The sequence below is a fragment of the Cherax quadricarinatus genome, chromosome 49 (assembly GCF_038502225.1).
Source record: "Cherax quadricarinatus isolate ZL_2023a chromosome 49, ASM3850222v1, whole genome shotgun sequence".
Lineage (NCBI taxonomy): Eukaryota > Metazoa > Arthropoda > Malacostraca > Decapoda > Parastacidae > Cherax > Cherax quadricarinatus.
This window is the reverse complement of record NC_091340.1, coordinates 21,372,672-21,395,985: the sequence shown is the minus strand read 5'-3', so window position 1 is coordinate 21,395,985 and position 23,314 is coordinate 21,372,672. Positions and strand designations below refer to the sequence as shown.

Here is a 23,314-nt window from a genome sequence, read left to right as displayed (position 1 = left end):
TGATACTGTGCTTATGGGAGATTCTAAAGAAAAATTGCAAAGGTTAGTGGATGAGTTTGGGAATGTGTGTAAAGGTAGAAAGTTGAAAGTTAACATAGAAAAGAGTAAGGTGATGAGGGTGTCAAATGATTTAGATAAAGAAAAATTGGATATCAAATTGGGGAGGAGGAGTATGGAAGAAGTGAATGTTTTCAGATACTTGGGAGTTGACGTGTCGGCGGATGGATTTATGAAGGATGAGGTTAATCATAGAATTGATGAGGGAAAAAAGGTGAGTGGTGCATTGAGGTATATGTGGAGTCAAAAAACGTTATCTATGGAGGCAAAGAAGGGAATGTATGAAAGTATAGTAGTACCAACACTCTTATATGGGTGTGAAGCTTGGGTGGTAAATGCAGCAGCGAGGAGACGGTTGGAGGCAGTAGAGATGTCCTGTTTAAGGGCAAAGTGTGGTGTAAATATTATGCAGAAAATTCGGAGTGTGGAAATTAGGAAAAGGTGTGGAGTTAATAAAAGTATTAGTCAGAGGGCAGAAGAGGGGTTGTTGAGGTGGTTTGGTCATTTAGAGAGAATGGATCAAAGTAGAATGACATGGAAAGCATATAAATCTATAGGGGAAGGAAGGCGGGGTAGGGGTCGTCCTCGAAAGGGTTGGAGAGAGGGGGTAAAGGAGGTTTTGTGGGCAAGGGGCTTGGACTTCCAGCAAGCGTGTGTGAGCGTGTTAGATAGGAGTGAATGGAGACGAATGGTACTTGAGACCTGACGATCTGTTGGAGTGTGAGCAGGGTAATATTTAGTTTAGGGATTCAGGGAAACCGGTTATTTTCATATAGTCGGACTTGAGTCCTGGAAATGGGAAGTACAATGCCTGCACTTTAAAGGAGGGGTTTGGGATATTGGCAGTTTGGAGGGATATGTTGTGTATCTTTATATGTGTATGCTTCTAGACTGTTGTATTCTGAGCACCTCTGCAAAAACAGTGATAATGTGCGAGTGTGGTGAAAGTGTTGAATGATGATGAAAGTATTTTCTTTTTGGGGATTTTCTTTCTTTTTTTTTTTTTTTTTGGGGGGGGTCACCCTGCCTCGGTGGGAAACGGCCGACTTGTTGGAAAAAAAAAAAAAAATATATGCAATAAGATCACAGTAAACAGGTGATTTCGGAATATGCAAAACAACCACTCTGAAAAAATAGAGAAATTCCAAGCGCTTTCGTGACTACTCACATTATCAAGGAACATAGTTCCTTGATAATGTGAGTAGTCATGAAAGCGCTTGGAATTTCTCTATTTTTTCAGAGTGGTTGTTTTGCATGCATGCATGTGTATATATATATATATATATATATATATATATATATACACATGAATGGAGACAAATGGTTTTTAATACTTGACGTGCTGTTGGAGTGTGAGCAAAGTAACATTTATGAAGGGATTCAGGGAAACCGGCAGGCCGGACTTGAGTCCTGGAGATGGGAAGTACAGTGCCTGCACTCTGAAGGAGGGGTGTTAATGTTGCAGTTTAAAAACTGTAGTGTAAAGCACCCTTCTGGCAAGACAGTGATGGAGTGAATGATGGTGAAAGTTTTTCTTTTTTGGGCCACCCTGCCTTGGTGGGAATCGGCCAGTGTGATAATAAAAAAAAATAATAAATATATATATATATATATATATATATATATATATATATATATATATATATATATATACAGAGGTACCTTGACTTATGTGTTTAATTCGTTCCATGACCCAGCTCATAACTCAATTTACTCGTATATCAAATTAATTTTCCTCATTGAAATTAACTGAAATGCCATTAACCCTTTCAGGGTCCGTCCCGTAGATCTACGGCTTTACGTTCAGGGTCCAAACCGTAGATCTACGCCATGAGCTCAGCTCACTCTGATAAACTGTGAGTGGTACATTTGGGCCTAGATATGAGAGAATACATCTATGTGGTATGTGTGCACCACATAAAACAGATCCTGCAGCACACTGTGTATAATGAGAGAAAAAAAATGAAATCATGATTTTTCGATTAAAACAGCAACTTTGCAGTGTTTTTTCGTATGTTTTTTATAGTTGTATTTGCGATTTCTTGGTCTCATTTGATAGAATGGAAGACATATTACAGAAATAGAGATGATTTTGATTGGTTTTAGCACTGAAAATGGCTTGAAACTGAGCTCAAAGTAGCAGAAATGTTAAATTTTTGCCGATATTCAAGAGTAAACAAACGACCTCACACGTCTAATACACGTCAGCTGGTGGGTCTAATATACATTCACAAATATGGTGATGATATTTATACAATTATTACAGTATTGCATAACAGTAAAACTTCTATTTTTTGGTGTGAATAAAAATTCATTATGTGAATAAAAAATCAAAATGGAATTTATTTGTAAAGCCTCAAAACATAACTAATGAACAGAGGAAATGTTAGTTTAGTGCCAGGAATGCCTACATTGTTCATTCTGGAGACTATTTTGAAATTGGAATATTTTGAACTTTGTGTTAAATTGGCCAAATTAACAATTTCCGATCACTTTATTTTGTAGTTGAAACAGTTGACTTGGCGATTTCTTGTGCTCAATCGATAGAATAGAAGTAATACTAGTGAAATAGCTAAGAATTTGGTTGATTGGAATAATGTAATTGGCCTAAAATGGGAGTCAAAGTCGGCAAAATCGCCGATTCGTAAATATCGCTGACACATCAAAATTTGCGAGAGCATAATTTCGTCAATTTTCCACCAAATTTCGTACTTTTTGTTTTATTACCTTCACAAAAAGATTCTCTACGATTTCATAAGAAAAAATAACAAATTTTTTTTTTGAAAATTCTTGGACACTGGTGCGTGACTCCAGATTTGGGCCTTGGACCCTGAAAGGGTTAATCTATTTCAGCGGAATTCCTGGCTCTCGGGAAGCAGGAGAAAATACTTCAATATTACGCTATCAACTCTACAGCCTATTTATCTAATACGACATAATAAAAAATATAAATAACATAGAAACATGATCCACCTACCAACCGACCAAGCTTGGTTCCGAAAAACGACCAAGCTTGGTTCCGAAAAACCGGTCGTAAGTCAAAATGGAAGTAAGTCGAACCTTAGAAAATTGCCAACATACTGGGTAGGGCATAATGTCAAACTTTTCCTATATGAACTACCTACATAATACTGTAATGTAATGTACAATCATTATTTCATTCTTTTTACCATAATTTACTTCTATTGTTATATTTTAATTATTTATGTACTGCATATAATGTATACATGGTAGTGAACGGTATTGTAAATTTTACACCACATACAGTATATGTTACTGTTATCTTTGTGTATTGTCGACACAGTGGAATGGGAGAATACCACTGGTAGTGTCATCCTGCCAGAATGTAGTATAACCTATACCCTAAGTAAAGAGAAACAACTCTGGAACATGTTTAATACTTATCCAGCTGGCTGGCCGGGTCTGTGGGTGGGTGGGTGGGTGGTTGGCCAGGTGGGTGGGTAGGTGGGTGGGTGGCTGGCTGGCTGGCTGGCCGGGTGGGTGGGTGGTTGGCTGACAGGCTGACCAAATGTAGCTGTCTCTCTCTATCTCTCTCTGTATCTCTCTCTGTATCTCTCTCTCTCAGGTACACGTAAATGAAGTTATCATACATAGTATAAATTATCTAGGATAACCCAAAAAATCCAGACAAAGTGCTATACAGTGGATCTGTGCTCCAGTGCCCTAAATTAATAATATTAATAATAATTATTATTATGTAGGTAGTAGGTTGGTAGACAGCAACCGCCCAGGGAGGTACTACCGTCCTGCCAAGTGAGTGTAAAACGAAAGCCTGTAATTGTTTTACATGATGGTAGGATTGCTGGTGTCTTTTGTCTGTCTCATAAATATGCAAGATTACAGGTAAGTCTTGCTGCTTCTACTTACACTTAGGTCACACTAAACATACATGTACAAGCATATATATACACACCCCTCTGGGTTTTCTTCTATTTTCTTTCTAATTCTTGTTCTTGTTTATTTCCTCTTATCTCCATGGGGAAGTGGAACAGAATTCTTCCTCTGTAAGCCATGCGTGTCGTAAGAGGCGACTAAAATGCCGGGAGCAAGGGGCTAGTAACCCCTTCTCCTGTATATATTACTAAATTTAAAAGGAGAAACTTCAGTTTTTTCTTTTGGGCCACCCCACCTCAGTGGGATACGGCTGGTACGTTGAAAGAAGAAGAATTATTATTATTATTACAATAATACATATGTACTAATATTAATAATAATATTATTATTAAGCTATAATATAATAATCGTGTCCACTCATTACTTACCTTAAAATATCTGTAGTCTTAATGTAGAGTGAGAGGAGAGTAACAAGATTAAATGAATAAGAGAGAGAGAATGAGAGTGTAGAATGTTCAAGATTTATGTAAACAAACATTGTTGTTGTTGTTGTTACCAGCCTGGACACGAATGGTTTCTGTTCACTGTCAAGTCGACCAGAAAAACATCTCATATTTGTTAATTTATATGTTATGTAGCATGTTTATTATATAATTTTGAAAAAAAAATCATAGATGGATTAAGCAAAATGTCTATATTAATGTTTTATACACATTTAATGCACCTCAGTGATTATTATTATTATCATTATTAATATGGCATCTTCAAGACAAAGTACACTCTTAATGAGTGGCTCTGAGACAGACAAGCAGACAAAGACAGATACACAGGTAGACAGAAAGATGGGTAGACAGAAATACATATACACAGGTAGACATAAAGACTGACACAAAGGTAGAAAAAGACAGGTAGACAGAAAGACAGACACACAGGTAGACATAAAGACAGACACAGGTAGAAAGACACACAGGTAGACATAAAGACAGACACAGGTAGACAGAAAGACAGACACAGGTAGACAGAAAGATACACAGGTACACAAAGACAGACACAGGTAGACAGAAAGACAGACACACAGGTAGACAGAAAGACAGACACACACACAGGTAGACATAAAGATAGACACACTGGTAGACAGACAGACACAGATATACAGGAAGACAGATACAGACAGGTTTATGTGCAACAGTGAAAACAAATAGAGAGTTCGAGAGTAAGAGCCTTTCTTGCCACAATCTCCAGTGCAAGATTCAGATTTCATCTTAGGGGCCATGGTGAAATTTACTGTCCAGTTAGTACAGTACTGATGCCGCCGCGAGTATTGTCAAATATTGTACAGTGGTGTGCATCAGCCGGACCAGCCTAGCTGCCAGAGGCACGGTCGTAAGTTGAGTGGACATATGTCGAGCAGGTAGTAAGTCGGATGGTAGGTGTGTGTATATATTTTTTTTTATTATCACACTGGCCAATTCCCACCAAGGCAGGGTGGCCCGAAAAAGAAAAACTTTCACCATCATTCACTCCATCACTGTCTTGCCAGAAGGGTGCTTTACACTACAGTTTTTAAACTGCAACATTAACACCCCTCCTTCAGAGTGCAGTCACTGTACTTCCCATCTCCAGGACTCAAGTCCGGCCTGCCGGTTTCCCTGAACCCCTTCATAAATGTTACTTTGCTCACACTCCAACAGCACGTCAAGTATTAAAAACCATTTGTCTCCATTCACTCCTATCAAACATGCTCACGCATGCCTGCTGGAAGTCCAAGCCCCTCGCACACAAAACCTCCTTTACCCCCTCCCTCCAACCTTTCCTAGGCCGACCCCTACCCCGCCTTCCTTCCACTACAGACTGATACACTCTTGAAGTCACTCTGTTTCGCTCCATTCTCTCTACATGTCCGAACCACCTCAACAACCCTTCCTCAGCCCTCTGGACAACAGTTTTGGTAATCCCACACCTCCTCCTAACTTCCAAACTATGAATTCTCTGCATTATATTCACACCACACATTGCCCTCAGACATGACATCTCCACTGCCTCCAGCCTTCTCCTCACTGCAACATTCATCACCCATGCTTTACGCCCATATAAGAGCGTTGGTAAAACTATACTCTCATACATTCCCCTCTTTGCCTCCAAGGACAAAGTTCTTTGTCTCCACATACTCCTAAGTTCACCACTCACCCTTTTCCCCTCATCAATTCTATGATTCACCTCATCTTTCATAGACCCATCCGCTGACACGTCCACTCCCAAATATCTTAATACATTCACCTCCTCCATACTCTCTCCCTCCAATCTGATATCCAATCTTTCATCACCTAATCTTTTTGTTATCCTCATAACCTTACTCTTTCCTGTATTCACTTTTAATTTTCTTCTTTTGCACACACCCTACCAAATTCATCCACCAATCTCTGCAACTTCTCTTCAGAATCTCCCAAGAGCACAGTGTCATCAGCAAAGAGCAGCTGTGACAACTCCCACTTTATGTGTGATTCTTTATCTTTTAACTCCACGCCTCTTGCCAAGACCCTCGCATTTACTTCTCTTACAACCCCATCTATAAATATATTAAACAACCACGGTGACATCACACATCCTTTTCTAAGGCCTACTTTTACTGGGAAATAATTTCCCTCTTTCCTACATACTCTAACTTGAGCTTCACTATCCTCGTAAAAACTCTTCACTGCTTTCAGTAACCTACCTCCTACACCATACACCTGCAACATCTGCCACATTGCTCCCCTATCCACCCTGTCATACGCCTTTTCCAAATCCATAAATGCCACAAAGACCTCTTTAGCCTTATCTAAATACTGTTCACTTATATGTTTCACTGTAAACACCTGGTCCACACACCTCCTACCTTTCCTAAAGCCTCCTTGTTCATCTGATATCCTGTTCTCCGTCTTACTCTTAATTCTTTCAATAATAACTCTACCATACACTTTACCAGGTATACTCAACAGACTTATACCCCTATAATTTTTGCACTCTCTTTTGTCCCCTTTGCCTTTATACAAAGGAACTATGCATGCTCTCTGCCAATTCCTAGGTACCTTACACTCTTCCATACATTTATTAAATAATTGCACCAACCACTCCAAAACTATATCCCCACCTGCTTTTAACATTTCTATCTTTATCCCATCAATCCCGGCTGCCTTACCCCCTTTCATTTTACCTACTGCCTCACGAACTTCCCCCACACTCACAACTGGCTCTTCCTCACTCCTACAAGATGTTATTCCTCCTTGCCCTATACACGAAATCACAGCTTCCCTATCTTCATCAACATTGAACAATTCCTCAAAATATTCCCTCCATCTTCCCAATACCTCTAACTCTCCATTTAATAGCTCTCCTCTCCTATTTTTAACTGACAAATCCATTTGTTCTCTAGGCTTCCGTAACTTGTTAATCTCACTCCAAAACTTTTTCTTATTTTCAACAAAATTTGTTGATAATATATACATAAATCTTCTTTCAACACACCGGCCGTATCCCACCAAGGCAGGATGGCCCAAAAAGAAAAATGAAAGTTTCTCTTTTTAAATTTAATAATTTATACAGGAGAAGGGGTTACTAGTCCCTTGTTCTGAGGGCAATGTGTGGTGTGAATATAATGCAGAGAATTCGTAGTTTGGAAGTTAGGAGGAGGTGCGGGATTGCCAAAACTGTTGTCCAGAGGGCTGAGGAAGGGTTGTTGAGGTGGTTCGGACATGTAGAGAGAATGGAGCGAAACAGAATGACTTCAAGAGTGTATTAGTCTGTAGCGGAAGTAAGGCGGGGTAGGGGTCGGCCTAGGAAAGGTTGGAGGGAGGGGGTAAAAGAGGTTTTGTGTGCGAGGGGCTTGGACTTCCAGCAGGCATGTGTGAGCGTGTTTGATAGAAGTGAATGGAGACAAATGGTTTTTAATACTTGACGTGCTGTTGGAGTGTGAGCAAAGTAACATTTATGAAGGGGTTCAGGGAAAGCGGCAGGCCGGACCTGAGTCCTGGAGATGGGAAGTACAGTGCCTGCACTCGGAAGGAGGGGTGTTAATGTTGCAGTTTAAAAACTGTAGTGTAAAACACCCTTCTGGCAAGACAGTGATGGAGTGAATGATGGTGAAAGCTTTTCTTTTACGGGCCACCCTGCCTTGGTGGGAATCGGCCAGTGTGATAATAAAAAAAAAATAAAGGAACGGGAGGTACAGAGCTCTATGGACAGATATGTTGTGCGACAGAAGTCCAGTGACTCTCAAGTTGGTCCTAGTGGCAATAAAAGAAGAAGGGAAGTAACCCCGGAAAAAGACTTGATACCTCATGTCCTAATGGAAGGGGATTCCCCTTCTAAACACTAACACCATCCACACTCTCCCCTCCTCCCATCCCATCAATCATCACCAGATCTTCATTAAAGGTAAGTGTCAATTATTCTATTGTTATTAATCTATTGTTATTGTTGTTATTGTAATTATTCTATTGCATTAAACTTAATATTTCATGTGGTAAAATTTTTTTTTTCATACTTTTGGGTGTCTTGCATGGATTAATTTGATTTCCATTATTTCTTATGGGGAAAATTAATTCGACTTACAATATTTTCGACATTCGATGAAGTATCAAGAACGGATTAATATCGAATGTCGGGGGTCCACTGTATCTTGCTTTATATTATTATATACCTTATATGTTTAGCTATATATGTAAGGGTAGTGAAATATCTGGGTGTAAAGTAACATAGAAATTATATCCTATCTATAAACAATACAATCATACACACAGTATAGTGAAGGTATACAGAGTAAGTATGACTCACGTGCACCAAAGATCTGGCCCAGTATGGTCTTCTGGTTGGAGAGGTCAATGTTGTATGGGGTCTCCCCTGCACGGTTGGGACGGTACAACATCTGACTGTTCTTGGGGTTCCTCAGAAGAATTTCTACAATCCTCTGTAACAGTTTGTAATGTGTGTAACCTACATAATACATGACTATACAACATAAAACACATCTTATTTGAATATACAAGTTTACATACTTCACAAATAACCCGCACATAGAAGAGAGGAGCTTAAGATAATGTTTTGGTCCGACTTGGACCATTTACAAAGTCACACCCATGAAAAGGAGAGGAGGAGGAAGTATATGTAGGCAAGAGGAAGTAGTGGTAGTAGTGGAGGTAGAAGGTATTAGTAGTGGGGAAGGTAGTATGGAGGAGGAGGAGCCAGTCAAATACTAAGAAAGAGGAGCACTGCAAGGGAGCTAGATGCCCACAGAGGGTAAGAGTAAGAACACAGATGGGGGTAAAATAAAATAAATAAATAAATAACTAATGAAAGAACAAATACCCAAGGCAGAAGAAAGACAACCGAAAGGAGAAAAAGGAAAGAGGAAAAGGGAAGAGGGAGAAGAAGAAAAAGGAGGAATCAGGTTAAGTCATGGGTGTTCTGAAGTTTGGAGCATTTCACAATGTAGTGGGAAAGGAAAGCATCTACAGAGACAAAGTCAGGACTAAGATTCATACAAGGAAAATTGTGTATTAGGGAGGATTCAACCTGATGCCGACTGTTGAAGTTGCAAGTAGGGAAGAGAGTTGTAGCAGTCAATAGGATGATTGTGATCTCTGACATGACTTCTTTCGGCAGCGGTAGCAGCAAGCAGCAACAGGAACCTTGTCCTCTATTTTTGCTTCTACTGAGGTTACCAGCAGCCCTGTGATGGCCTAATCAAATGTGGATACCCAGAATGATATAAATCAACTGCAGAAATCACCCAAAAGTACACAAATTACAACTAACAGGACTCGTATTACCACCTCCTGCCCCGCTGCCACTGAAGTGATATACCACAACATTCACCCATCACCTACTATTCATCCAAAGCCGCAGTCAATGGACAAGGGTCGGAGCATTAAAATAAGATCGAGTAACCAACTAAGGACCCCTAACATCAAAGGTGAGACCAGTAATATCACGAGGAAAACTTCTCATACTGGCAGTCAGGACACAACCCTCATCACCCACCAGCATCACCACAACACACGACAGACAACAACAAACATGGCTGCCACCACACTCCAAGATAACTCCTTCCTTGGATTTCATGTTAAGAAGATTACCGACCCAGAAATAGCTAAACCCCTTACGATTCAGAACCACACAATCACCAAATTAACCCAGGAAATGCAGGAACTAAAAGCTTCCAATACACAGAACCTCAGCAAGATCACTGCTCTAGAACATAAACTAGACACTCTGGAACAACAAAGCAACACCCACACCCAGTCCCTAGACACTACCAATACTCTAAAAGACCAAGTCACCCTACTTACTACCAACATTATAGAAGAAAGATCAAGAGTGGACCAACAACTTGCCAATGTCATAACCAACTTCCAAGACCATAATGACCAACAACAGCTATCTGACGCTGTTGTAGTTAACAGCAAACATCTCCCACCCACAGTCACCCAAGAAACCTGCATGGAGACCACCCTACAGCTTATCAAGGACCACCTTCGCCTTAACATACGTAGTGATGACCTAAAAGATTGCAAACTGATGGGCTACCAAACGGGTAAAAAAACAGTGCTGTTAAAATTCCAAACTAGCCTACAAAGAAACAACATACTTAAAACATCCATTTCTATGAAAACTGATGTTTACGTCAATGAGTGCCTTACCAAAACAAGACAAAACCTTCTTTATCGACTAAGAAAATTACGCTATGCCCCAAAAATCCACCAGTGCTTTGTGAGGGATGGAAAAATCGCAGTCAGGAAACAGCCCACTGGGAAGAGATACTTCATCTCTACAGAACATGACCTTAAAACATTCCTAAGTGAGGCTGGACTAACAGAATCAGAGTAAAGTGCAGATAATACCCACTGTCCACCATTAGTGTTATAATGCCATAAATTTTGTTCCCCCCAAATAATCTCCAATATCCCAACTGCTATTGAATGTCACTGTTGTATTCAATGACCATTCTACCTCATAGTCTTAATTGTGTTTAATATCTACAGAATCTCTCTCCTTTTTTACTTCTTACCACTTCATTGTTCTATCTTATTTTAATTGAAACTAACCATAGCTTGTCCTCAAGTTATTCTACTTCACTTTAAGAAATACTCTATCACCCAATTTTATTTTAAAATCTCTATTACTGCCCAATTTTACTTGAAACTATATTGACCAACCTTATTGTAAATTTTTTATCATTGCCCATTTTTATTTTATAATTTAGTGCCCAACTTTATTGTAAACTTTTTATCTTATTATTGCACTATTCTAGTCTTGAGTTAATTACCCAATCTTATACTTGCCCAATTTTACCAATACTTTATTGCCCAATCTATTTTAAACTTGTTATTATTGCCCTTTTTATCTGTCAAGTTTATTACCCAATTTTATTATATACTTTTTTATTATTGCCCTATTCTATTGTACTTTTCTTAACCTTTCGTTACCAATTTTTAAGCTTGTATAATCAACTCCAACTTTATTATCCTGTGTACCATCTTACTATCATATTATAACCAAGTCATTGCCATTTTTATTTTTTTTTCATTATTTTTTTTTCTTTTACTACCTTAACTTGTGTATTTTGTCTTGTCAAATTAAATTTAGTTATATACTCTAGTTCTTGTTAATAACTTATATTAGACCTTAGTGCAATTGCAAGTAAGTCTCTTGTGCCATTTTAAACTAGTATTTTTTATATTATTAGATTAAACCTAGTTGTACTTTAGCTCATTCTAGCTCAATACATAGACAACACCAAATTAATTATATTAGACCTTAGTGCAATTACAAGTGAGAGTCTGGTGCTATTTTTAATTTGTATTTTTATATTTTTAGTTTATACTTAGTTGTACTTTAGCTCATTCTAGCACAACACATAGACAATATTAACTTCATTATGTTTATTAGTGACTATACTCTATATGACCAAAGTGCTTTAGCTATATACTTGTCCAAACTTCCCACTACTACAGACATCAGTACTAGAACTCAACACACAATTCAGGATATAAATAACCACAATTTAAACCTAGAAGATGAATGATCACGTCGACCCTGATATAACCCTCCATAATCTAACACCCAATCAAAACCTACTGGAAAGTAACTGCCTTTACTACACAGCATCACAAGCCAGCACTATCCTAAACAGTGCTAAAAATCTATCAGTTCTTAACTACAACATCAGGTTCTTAAGCAAACACTATGATGACCTCCTGGCACTCCTTGAGTCGCTAAAGACACCCTTCTCCTGCATTATTCTTACTTAGACCTGGCTTAAGCAGGACACAATAGATATCTACCCTCTACCAGGATACACAGCAATCCACAACTGCAGACCATACCAAGTTGGGGGTGGTACTGCAATCTATTACTCTAACCAACTGTCTTGTATTAGCACCACTTGCTTTAGTGATGAATATGGGGAATACATTTTTGCTAATTTTACTGTAAAAAACCTTAAGATGCCTATAACAATCGGTGCCATTTACTGGATACCAAACACAAACATCCCAAATTTCAGTGAGAAATTGAAGGCACTAATAACAAACTGACAAATGAACAAGCACCACCTTCTCTTAGCAGGAGACTTCATTATCAACCTTGGCCTACTAGATGATCAGCCTGTAACTGATTTCATCAACAATATGAACAACACACTTCTCATACCAACAATAACTAAACTAACCAGGCTCACAGAGACAAGCGCAACCATAACAGACCACATATGGACCAATATACTAGCCCCCCTTAAATCAGGGATAATCACAGACAGCACTACAGACCACTACCCTACCTTCCTCTTAACAAACATTAGTAAACCACCACTGGAATACAACAAAGTTTCATTTCAACTCCATGATGAGGCTTCAATAAGGAAGTTCACAGCAGACCTAGAGACTGTTGACTGGCCTACAGAATTCTCCAATGCCAATGGTACTGACGATTGGACAGACATTCTTCTTAACAAATTACTTAGACTATACAACAAACATTGTCCTATAAAAACAAAACAGATCACGAATAAACGGCTCGGTTGCCCATGGCTAACCAGCAGCATTCTGAAATCCATTGATAAGAAACACCAATATGAAAAGCAATATAGACAGGGCTTAATACATAAAGATATTCTTAAACACTATTCATCAGTTCTCACCAAAGTAATAAAGAAACCCAAACAACTGTACTACTCCAGCAGATTCACTGACACAAGAGGAGATACAGTGGACCCCCGCATAATGATCACCTCCGAATGCGACCAATTATGTAAGTGTATTTATGTAAGTGCGTTTGTACGTGTATGTTTGGGGGTCTGAAATGGACTAATCTACTTCACAATATTCCTTATGGGAACAAATTCGGTCAGTACTGGCACCTGAACATACTTCTGGATTGAAAAAATATTGTTAACCGGGGGTCCACTGTATAAAAAAGACCTGGAAAACACTCTCTCAGATTCTGGGCACCCACAAACTGAAAAAAAAAAAAAAAAGAATATTGTCTTAACTAAACCTCATGAAACACCACTGCATCCCACTGAAACAGCTAACAAGATAAATGACTTCTTCTCAACCATAGGATCTAATCTTGCCAGTAAAATTCCACGTACCAATGCCCATGCCGGGGACTACCTAGATGGGAATTTCCCAAATTCCTTCTATCTTGTTCCAACTGAACCCACCAAAGTCACTGAGATTATAAAGTCACTTAAAAATAACTCAGGGAACCTGTCTCATGTCCCACCATTATTGTACAAGCGAGCGGCCCATGTCCTTTCGCATGCTATTTCATTACTTTTTAACAAGTCACTAGAAACTAGCACCTTCCCGAAACTACTCAAGACAGCAAGGGTTACACCAATACATAAAGGTGGTGACTCTACAGATGTAAACAACTATAGGCCAATATCAAACTTACCACTGCTATTCAAAATCTTCAAGAAACTCGTGCACAGGAGACTGTATTCATTTATAACGGCACAAAACATACTCAACCCCTGCCAATTTGGATTCAGGAAAAATAAAAGCACTAATGGTGCAATTGTAAATATGCTAGATCTGCTTTACACAGCATTGGAAAATAAGGAATATCCGCTAGGAATTTTTATTGACCTAAGAAAACTTTTGACACAGTAGATCACGGCATCCTACTCCACAAACTTGACCATTATGGTATTAGAGGTCATGTGCTTGCATATTTCAAATCCTACCTTACTAATAGGTATCAGTATGTCACCATTAAAGACACAGCATCATCAACATGCCCACTTGATACTGGAGTTCTGCAGAGAAGTGTCCTTGGACCCCTGCTCTTTCTTATTTACATCAATGATCTTCCAAATGTATCCCAACACATGAAACCCATACTCTTTGCTGACAACATGACTTATGTCATCTCTCACCCTAATCTTGCCACCCTCAACACCATTGTTAATGAGGAGCTGCTCAAAATATCAACTTGGATGACAGCCAATAAACTTACACTTAATACTGACAAAACCTACTATATTACGTTTGGTAACAGAGCAGGTGCTGCGCAACTTAACATTAAGATCGACAGCACTCTAATTGCCAGACATAATGAGGGCAAATTTCTAGGCCTATACCTCAACGACAACCTGAATTTCAGCACCCATATCCAACATATATTAAAAAAAGTATCCAAAACAGTTGGGATCCTCTCCAAGATATGATACTATGTGCAGCAAAATGCCCTTCTCACACTATACCATTTACTCATTTATCCATACCTCACCTATGCTATTTGTGCTTGGGGATCAACTGCAGCAATACACCTAAAGCCAATAAAAACTCAACAAAAAGCTGTAATAAGAATAATCACTAATTCCTATCCCTGGCAACACACCCCCTCCACTCTTCAAAGATCTAAACTTACTCCCTGTTCAGAACATCCACACTTACTACTGTGCAATCCACATATACAGGACCTTAAATTCCAATATTAACCTTGACCTAAAATGCTTTCTTGATAGTTGTGACAGGATGCACAGGCATAACACCAGACACAAACATCTCTATGACATTCCCCATGTCCGACTAAACCTTTACAAAAATTCAATGTATGTCAAAGGCCCTAAAATCTGGAACACTCTACCTGAAAACTCTAGAACAGCAGACACGTTCATCACCTTCACAACTACTGTTAGAAAACATCTTATCTCCCTGATACACCCCATCATCTAACTACATAAAAACCACCTGGTGGTCCACATTTACACTCACTCACCCATTTGAATATAAGCACAGAAATACGTATCCTAATCTTAAAATAATGATTCCAAACTAGTCATAAGTTTGCCTGTGATACTCCAATATAGAAACTATGTATTGTGCCAAAACAAAAGCATTCACATTGCTAAACTCACAAACTAGTATTTGTCACTTAGTATTTAGTCAACTTACTCCACAATTTGTTATAATTTAGGGTTAAGAATTAATCTAAGATTGCCCAAAATGCCTAGCCATGCTAGGTGTTCTAGTGGCCCCCTCTGTAATTAGTATTTTACTACATGTAAGCCACACAATAACCAAAATCTGTAAACCCTGCATTGTAATCCTTATAGAGAATAAACTTTGATTTGATTTGATTTAATTTGATTTGATTTGATTTGATTTGATGACAGAAAAGAGCACTGTTAGTGTCGGCAAGTCTAACACTAGTACTTTTGTGCTCCCTAAGTCTGCCAGAAAGAGAATGGCCAGTTTCTCCTAAGTACTGAAGAGGGCAGAGGGAACAAGAAATAGACACCAGGAGCATCTGTAGAGGGAGGAGAGGTATAAACGAGATTAGTGCAGAGAGAGTTAGTCTGGCGGAAAGTAAGTTTGATGTCTAAGGAACGGAGAGAATTGTTGAGATTAGAAAGGCCAGAAATGTAGGGAAGGCAGAGGACAGAAGAGTTCCCAGAAGTAGAGAGTTGAGAAGGAATTACGTTTAGCACGTGAGAAGGCAGAGTCTATGAAATGGGAATGGTAGGAAAGACAGGAAAATGAATTATGAAGTGTGGAAATTTCTGAGTCAATGAACTGAGGATCACAAATGCAGAGAGCATGAAGAAAGAGGGAGATAACACATTTCTTGACAGAGGAAGCATGATAAGAAAAGTAGTGAATGTACATGCCACTGTGCATAGGCTTGCAGTAAACAAAAAAGGCAAAACCTGTATCTGAGTGGTGGACATGAACATCAAGAAAAGGAAGCAAGGAATTAGAATCCCATTCAGCTTTAAACTTAGTGGAAGGGGCAAGATTAATAAGAGCATCAAGAAATGGTTGGAAGAGACTAGAGTCATGTGGCCACAGAGCAAAGATGTCATCTACATAGCAGAGCCACAGTGAAGGGCGCACATCGATAGTAGGAAGAAGAACAGTCTCGAAGTATTCCATGTAAAGATTTGCAAGAACAGGAGAAAGAGGAAAGCCCATAGCGACACCGAAGGTTTGAGAATAAAAATTTCCCTTGGAAGGAAAAGGAATTAGAGTCTGAACAGAGGCGGATAAGATCAAGAAAGACATCAGTAGGTATAGGGAGATACCTTCTCTCTAAGAAAATCAAGGACATCATCAAGAGGGACATTGGTAAAGAGAGACTCAACATCAAGACTAAGCATCTTACAGGTTGGGAGAGAGCGAACCCGTTCAATTAAGTCTTGAGAGTGACAGAGGTGGGCAGGAGAAAAAGTACCAAGAATGGGAGTGAGGGTTTTGGCCAGCCAAGAAATAAGAGACAGAACCTCGAGAGGATATGATAGGACGTAAAGGAATATCAGGTTTATGAGTTTTGGGAAGGACATAGAAATAGGGCAGAGAGGGGCAGTTGACACGAAAACGTTGAACAAGGTCAAAGTCAGGAGGACAGAGGTCAGAGTCCTTAGTCTCTTGTTGAAAGTTTTCTTGATGCGATCAAGAGGGCTGGAAACGAAAGGAGTGTAGGTACGTGAGTCAGAGAGCAAGACGTCAGCTTTACAGAGGTAATCCTCGTGATCAAGGATAACTACTGAATTACCTTTGTCAGAAGATAGTACGACAATGTTAGTGTTAGATTTAAGAGAAGAAAGGGCAAATTGATAATGGCATGGAAGGTGGTGATTCTTAGAAAAAAGACTATAAAGAGCAGGAAAGAGAGCGCCACAAAAAGTGGACAAGTCAGGAAGATTACGGGAGCGAGACTGATGAAAAGAATCAAAAGAGCTAATCAGGGCAATACCAGCGCGAGGGGCAGGAGAAGTGGCAAAGGAAAGACCAAAGCCAAGAAGTTCAAGCTCATATTGAGAGAGTGCGACAGAAGACAAGTTAGTAACACAGTCGGTAAGGGAGAATTTCGACCAAGAGCTAGCTGAGATGAGACATTGAAGTTTATTTTGTAGTTTAGAAGAAAAAATTTGTGGATTCAGGCGAGCAGTGTCAAAAGCAATGGTAGAGAGAAGGTTACAGAGATCTTGTGGAAGAGACGCAGAGAGAGCACGTTGACACTGACGGAGAGTAAAGAAGGCATCTTCAACCTGAGACCTTGTAGAAAGAATGAGCTGTTGAAGTATGAGACAGGCATGATCAGGAAAGGGAGTGCCCAGTGGGTTGGGTTTCAGGAAATGGGAGAAGGGGGCAAAACTTGTTCAGCAAGACAGTCACGTAGGAAGCGAAGCTGATTCTTACGACGCCTGGTAGCAATAAGAGCAGCCTCATAAGAACGAAAGAGGGGTTTAAAAGAAGGAAGAACATTAAAAAAGTTGGAAAGAATAAGACGCTTAACTGTGGGGTCCATAAATAACAAAAAGGCACAATACCGTGACTTAAATGATACACAAATAGTCTGCACATAGAAGAGAGGAGCTTACGACGAAGTTTTGGTCCAACTTGGACCATTTACAAAGTCACACTAACGAAAAGGAGAGAAGGAGGGAGTATATGTAGGCAAGAGGAGGTAGTAGTAGTAGTAGTGGAGTAGAAGGTAGTAGTAGTGGGGAAGGTAGCATGGAGGGGGAGGAGCCAGTCTAACAGTACTAAGAAAGAGGAGCACTGCAAGAGAGCTAGGTGCCCACAGAGGGTTATTTGTGTATCGTTTCAGTCATGGTATTGTGCCTTTTTTTTTTTTTACATATTTCAATATACAAAAGTCTTTTTGAATATACACTGTCAACTTATATATGCAAAAGCATTACTTGAATATACAATAGTATTTCAATATGTAACATTCTATTTAACTATGGAAGAGTGTATGGTTGGTGTGCTTGGTTTGAAGTGCAGCTGGTACACCTGTGAGTGTACTTATACTGAGAGACATGTGTGTCACTGCCTTCATCGTATACCCTGGCCAGGTACTCACCTTGGATCGTCCTCTCATTGCTATATGGAGTGCTGTATCTCCCTTCTTATCAGCAACTGACACCCGGGCCTTCTTGTCCACCAGAAGTTGTACCACTTCAGCGTTCTTGTTCTTCACAGCCCGTAAGAGGCAAGTGTCACCTTCCTTGGTGGTGTGTTCTAGCTCTGGGTTTGCACTCAGCAGTACCTGCAAGGCAAAAACTTTTTTTTAACCCAAAAAATAAGAGAAAAATAGATGTAACAGTTTAGGTGATTCCTCAAAATATAGTTCAACTTTCACTTGGAAATCGAAGACCAAAATAGTTTACAACTTCATACCTTAACTACAGAAGTGTGCCCTTTCTCTACTGCCCAGTAGAGGGCAGTTTTCCGCTCCTTGCCCACAATGTCCACATCACAGTACTTCTTCAGCAACGCCTCAACCACCGCACGGTGACCACCCCGCGCAGCATAGATCAGATTAGTGTCGTTGTTGCGATCCTGATACACACAACATTAAAGTATTAAAGTTAGATCCTGACACACATTATTATTAAAGTTAGATCCTGACACACATTATTATTAAAGTTAGATACACAAATAACCCGCACATAAAAGAGAGAAGCTTACGACGACGTTTCGGTCCGACTTGGACCATTGACAAAGTCACACTAACAGAGGTGGAGCAGGACGGCTATATATAGGCAGGAAGAGGTGGAGGTGGTAATAGTAGTAGTAGTAGTAGTACAAGAATTGTATATAATACCGACAAGATGAAATTAAGACACATGCATGACACCCGGGCATCCCCATCGTAGACGTTTCGCCATCCAGCCAGCCACTGGATGGCGAAACGTCCACAACAAAGACAACCAGATGCCAAACATGTGTCTCAATTTCATCAGTAGTTGTAGTAGTAGTAGAAGAAGAAGAGGTAGTAGTAGTGGTAGTGGTAGAAGTGGGAAATAAGGATGACGAGCCAGTCAAAAACAAAGGAAGGGGAGCACTGCAAGAGAGCTAGATGCCCACAGAGGGAGAGCAAGCGCACAGAGGTGCGTGAAAGGGGAAGTGGTGAAATAAAATAAATGAAGAAGGAACAGAAACACGAGACAGGAGAGAGAAAGACAACCCAGAGGAGAAAAGGAAAGAGGAAAGGGGAAGAGGAAGAAGAAAAAGAAAGAAAAAATGAGGATTCAGGTTAAGTCATGGGTGTTCTGAAGTTTGGAGCATTTTACAATGTAGTGGGAGAGGAAGGCATCTACAGAGACGAAGCCAGGGCTAAGGTTCATACAAGGAAAGTTGTGTATTAGAGAGGATTCAACTAGACGGCGACTGTTCGAGTTGGAAGTAGGGAAGACAGTTTTAGCAGAAGACCAGTCAATAGGATGGCTATGATCTCTGACGTGACAGAAAAGAGCATTGTTAGTGTCGGCAAGCCTAACACTATTTTTGTGCTCCTTAAGTCTGTCAGAAAGAGATCGACCAGTTTCTCCGAAGTATTGAAGAGGACAGGAGGAGCAAGAAATAGAGTAGACACCAGGAACATCTGTAGAGGGAGGAGAGGTATGAACGAGATTAGTGCGAAGAGTGTTAGTCTGGCGGAAGGTAAGCTTGATGTCTAAGGGACGGAGAGAATTGTTGAGATTAGAAAGACCGGAAATGTAGGGAAGGCAGAGGACAGAAGAGTTCCCATGAGTAGAGAGTTTGGGAGAGAAGAAATTGCGTTTAGCACGTGAGAGGGCAGAGTCTATGAAATGGGAAGGGTAGCCAAGACGGGAGAACGAATTATGAAGAGTGGAAATTTCTGCTGGAAGGAACTGAGGATCACTCCCTTTCTTGGTACTTTTTCTCCTGCCCACCTCCGTCACTCTCAAGACTTCATTGAACGGGTTTGCTCTCTCCCAACCTGTAAGATGCTTAGTCTTGATGTTGAGTCCCTCTTCACCAATGTCCCTCTTGATGATGTCCTTGATTTCCTCAGAGAGAAGGCCCATGAAGGGTTTCTTTATCTCCCTATCCCCACTGATGTCTTTCTCGATCTGATCCGCCTCCTTTTCCTTTCAAGGGAAATATTATTCTCAAACCTTCGGTGTCGCTATGGGCTCTCCTCTCTCTCCTGTCCTTGCTAATCTTTACATGGAATACTTCGAGACTGTTCTTCATCCTACCCTCGATGTGCAACCTTCACTCTGGCTCCGCTATGTGGATGACATCTTTGCTCTGTGGCCTCATGACTCCAGTCTCTTCCAACCTTTTCTTGAAGCTCTTAACCCTTTGAGGGTTTTCGTCGTACTAGTACGTCTTACGCGTAGGGGTTTTTGACGTACTAGTACGCATAAATTCTAGCGGCCTCAAATCTAGTGGGAGAAAGCTGGTAGGCCTTCATATGAAAGAATGGGTCTATGTGGTCAGTGTGCACAGTCTAAAAAAAATCCTGCAGCACACAGTGCATAATGAGAAAAAAAAAAACTTTGACCATTTTTTTGGAATAAATCAGCGACTTTGCAGTGTATTTTCGTATGGTATTTATTGTTGTATTCTAGCTTTCTTGGTCTCATTTTATAGAATGGAAGACATATTACAGAAATTGAGATGATTTTGACTGGTTTTACAATGAAAGGTGCCTTGAAATTGAGCTCAAAGTAGCAGAAATGTTCAATTTTTACCAAACTTCAAAAGTAAACAAATCGTGCCAAGCGTGCAATACACGTCAACTGGTAAGTCTAATATTCTTTCACAAGTGCACCAATAATATTTATACCATTTTTTACACTAATGCAGTAGTCTGCATAACAGTAAATCTTATATTTTTTGTGAGAATAAAAATTCAAAGTGGAAAGCAAAAGAATATAAGAGGGGCCTTGAGACATGACTAATGACTAGAGAAAATGTCATTTTAGTGCTAGGAATGTCTTTCTTGTTTATTCTGGACCCTATTCGGAAATTGGCATCTTTTGAAATTTGTGTGAAATTGGCAAAATTGCTAAATTCTGACCACTGTACTGGATAGTTGAATTTCATAAATGGGTGGTTTCTTGCACCCATTCGATAGAAAAAATGGAGTTCTAGCGAAATATTCATGTTTTTTGTCGACTAGTACAGTGAAATTGGCCGAAAATGGGGCTCAAAGTGGGCAAAATCGCCGATGCGTAAACATCGCCGAGACCGCTAACTTTGCGAGAGCATTATTCTGTAAGTTTTCTATCAAATTTCAAACTTTTGGTGTCTTTATGATCGGGAAAAGATTCTCTATCTTTTCATAAGAGAAAATAATTTTTTTTTTTTTTCAATTTGGCCGACCCTGAGAACGAGTTTCGGAGAGGGCCTGTCGACCCTCAAAGGGTTAATAATCTTGCCCCTTCCATTAAGTTTAAAGCTGAATGGGAATCTAATTCCTTGCTTCCTTTCCTTGATGTCCATGTCCACCGCTCAGATACAGGTTTTTCCTTTTCCGTTTACCGTAAACCTATGCACAGTGGCATGTACATTCACTACTTTTCCTATCATGCTTCCCCTGTCAAGAAAAGTGTTCTTATCTCCCTCTTTCTCCATGCCCTCCGCATCTGTGATCCTCAGTTCCTTCCAGCAGAAATTTCCACTCTTCATAATTCGTTCTCCCGTCTTGGCTACCCTTCCCATTTCATAGACTCTGCCCTCTCACGTGCTAAACGCAATTTCTTCTCTCCCAAACTCTCTACTCATGGGAACTCTTCTGTCCTCTGCCTTCCCTACATTTCCGGTCTTTCTAATCTCAACAATTCTCTCCGTCCCTTAGACATCAAGCTTACCTTCCGCCAGACTAACACTCTTCGCACTAATCTCGTTCATACCTCTCCTCCCTCTACAGATGTTCCTGGTGTCTACTCTATTTCTTGCTCCTCCTGTCCTCTTCAATACTTCGGAGAAACTGGTCGATCTCTTTCTGACAGACTTAAGGAGCACAAAAATAGTGTTAGGCTTGCCGACACTAACAATGCTCTTTTCTGTCACGTCAGAGATCATAGCCATCCTATTGACTGGTCTTCTGCTAAAACTGTCTTCCCTACTTCCAACTCGAACAGTCGCCGTCTAGTTGAATCCTCTCTAATACACAACTTTCCTTGTATGAACTTTAGCCCTGGCTTCGTCTCTGTAGATGCCTTCCTCTCCCACTACATTGTAAAATGCTCCAAACTTCAGAACACCCGTGACTTAACCTGAATCCTCATTTTTTCTTTCTTTTTCTTCTTCCTCTTCCCCTTTCCTCTTTCCTTTTCTCCTCTGGGTTGTCTTTCTCTCTCCTGTCTCGTGTTTCTGTTCCTTCTTCATTTATTTTATTTCACCACTTCCCCTTTCACGCACCTCTGTGCGCTTGCTCTCCCTCTGTGGGCATCTAGCTCTCTTGCAGTGCTCCCCTTCCTTTGTTTTTGACTGGCTCATCATCCTTATTTCCCACTTCTACCACTACCACTACTACTACCTCTTCTTCTTCTACTACTACTACAACTACTGATGAAATTGAGACACATGTGCGGCGTCTGGCTGTCTTTGTTGTGGATGTTTCGCCATCCAGTGGCTGGCTGGATGGCGAAACGTCTACGATGGGGATGCCCGGGTGTCGTGCATGTGTTTTAATTTCATCTTGTTAGTATTATATACAATTCTTGTACTACTACTACTACCACCTCCACCTCTTCCTGCCTATATATAGCCGTCCTGCTCCACCTCTGTTAGTGTGACTTTGTCAATGGTCCAAGTCGGACCGAAACGTCGTCGTAAGCTTCTCTCTTTTATGTGCGGGTTATTTGTGTATCGTTCCAGTCACGGTATTGTGCCTTTTTGTTATTTATTAAAGTTAGATCCTGACACACATTATTATTAAAGTTAGATCCTGACACACATTATTATTAAAGTTAGATCCTGACACACACATTATTATTAAAGTTTGGCAACATTTCATCATACAGTCAGCTCTCCTGTAAGGCTCTTATTTATACAGTCATTTCTCTTACAGTTTCTCTATATAGTGAAACTTTTTCATAAATGTGACTGAAAAAAAGTCATCCAAAACTGAATAGTACCTGGAA

At 40.0% G+C, this 23,314-nt stretch overlaps 1 protein-coding gene across 1 annotated transcript in view; it reads right to left on the bottom strand.

Annotated features, from left to right (window-relative positions):
- Nucleotides 1–23,314, bottom strand: part of Arms (Ankyrin repeat-rich membrane spanning) — a 707,292-nt gene that overhangs the window by 450,724 nt on the left and 233,254 nt on the right. Inside the window, exons 6-8 of the mRNA XM_070095086.1 lie at nucleotides 18,588–18,749; nucleotides 18,271–18,456; nucleotides 8,725–8,857 (exon numbers count right to left, since the gene is read on the bottom strand). Of these exons, the coding sequence (XP_069951187.1) occupies nucleotides 8,725–8,857; nucleotides 18,271–18,456; nucleotides 18,588–18,749 (481 nt within the window). The remainder of the gene's footprint in view (nucleotides 1–8,724; nucleotides 8,858–18,270; nucleotides 18,457–18,587; nucleotides 18,750–23,314) is intronic.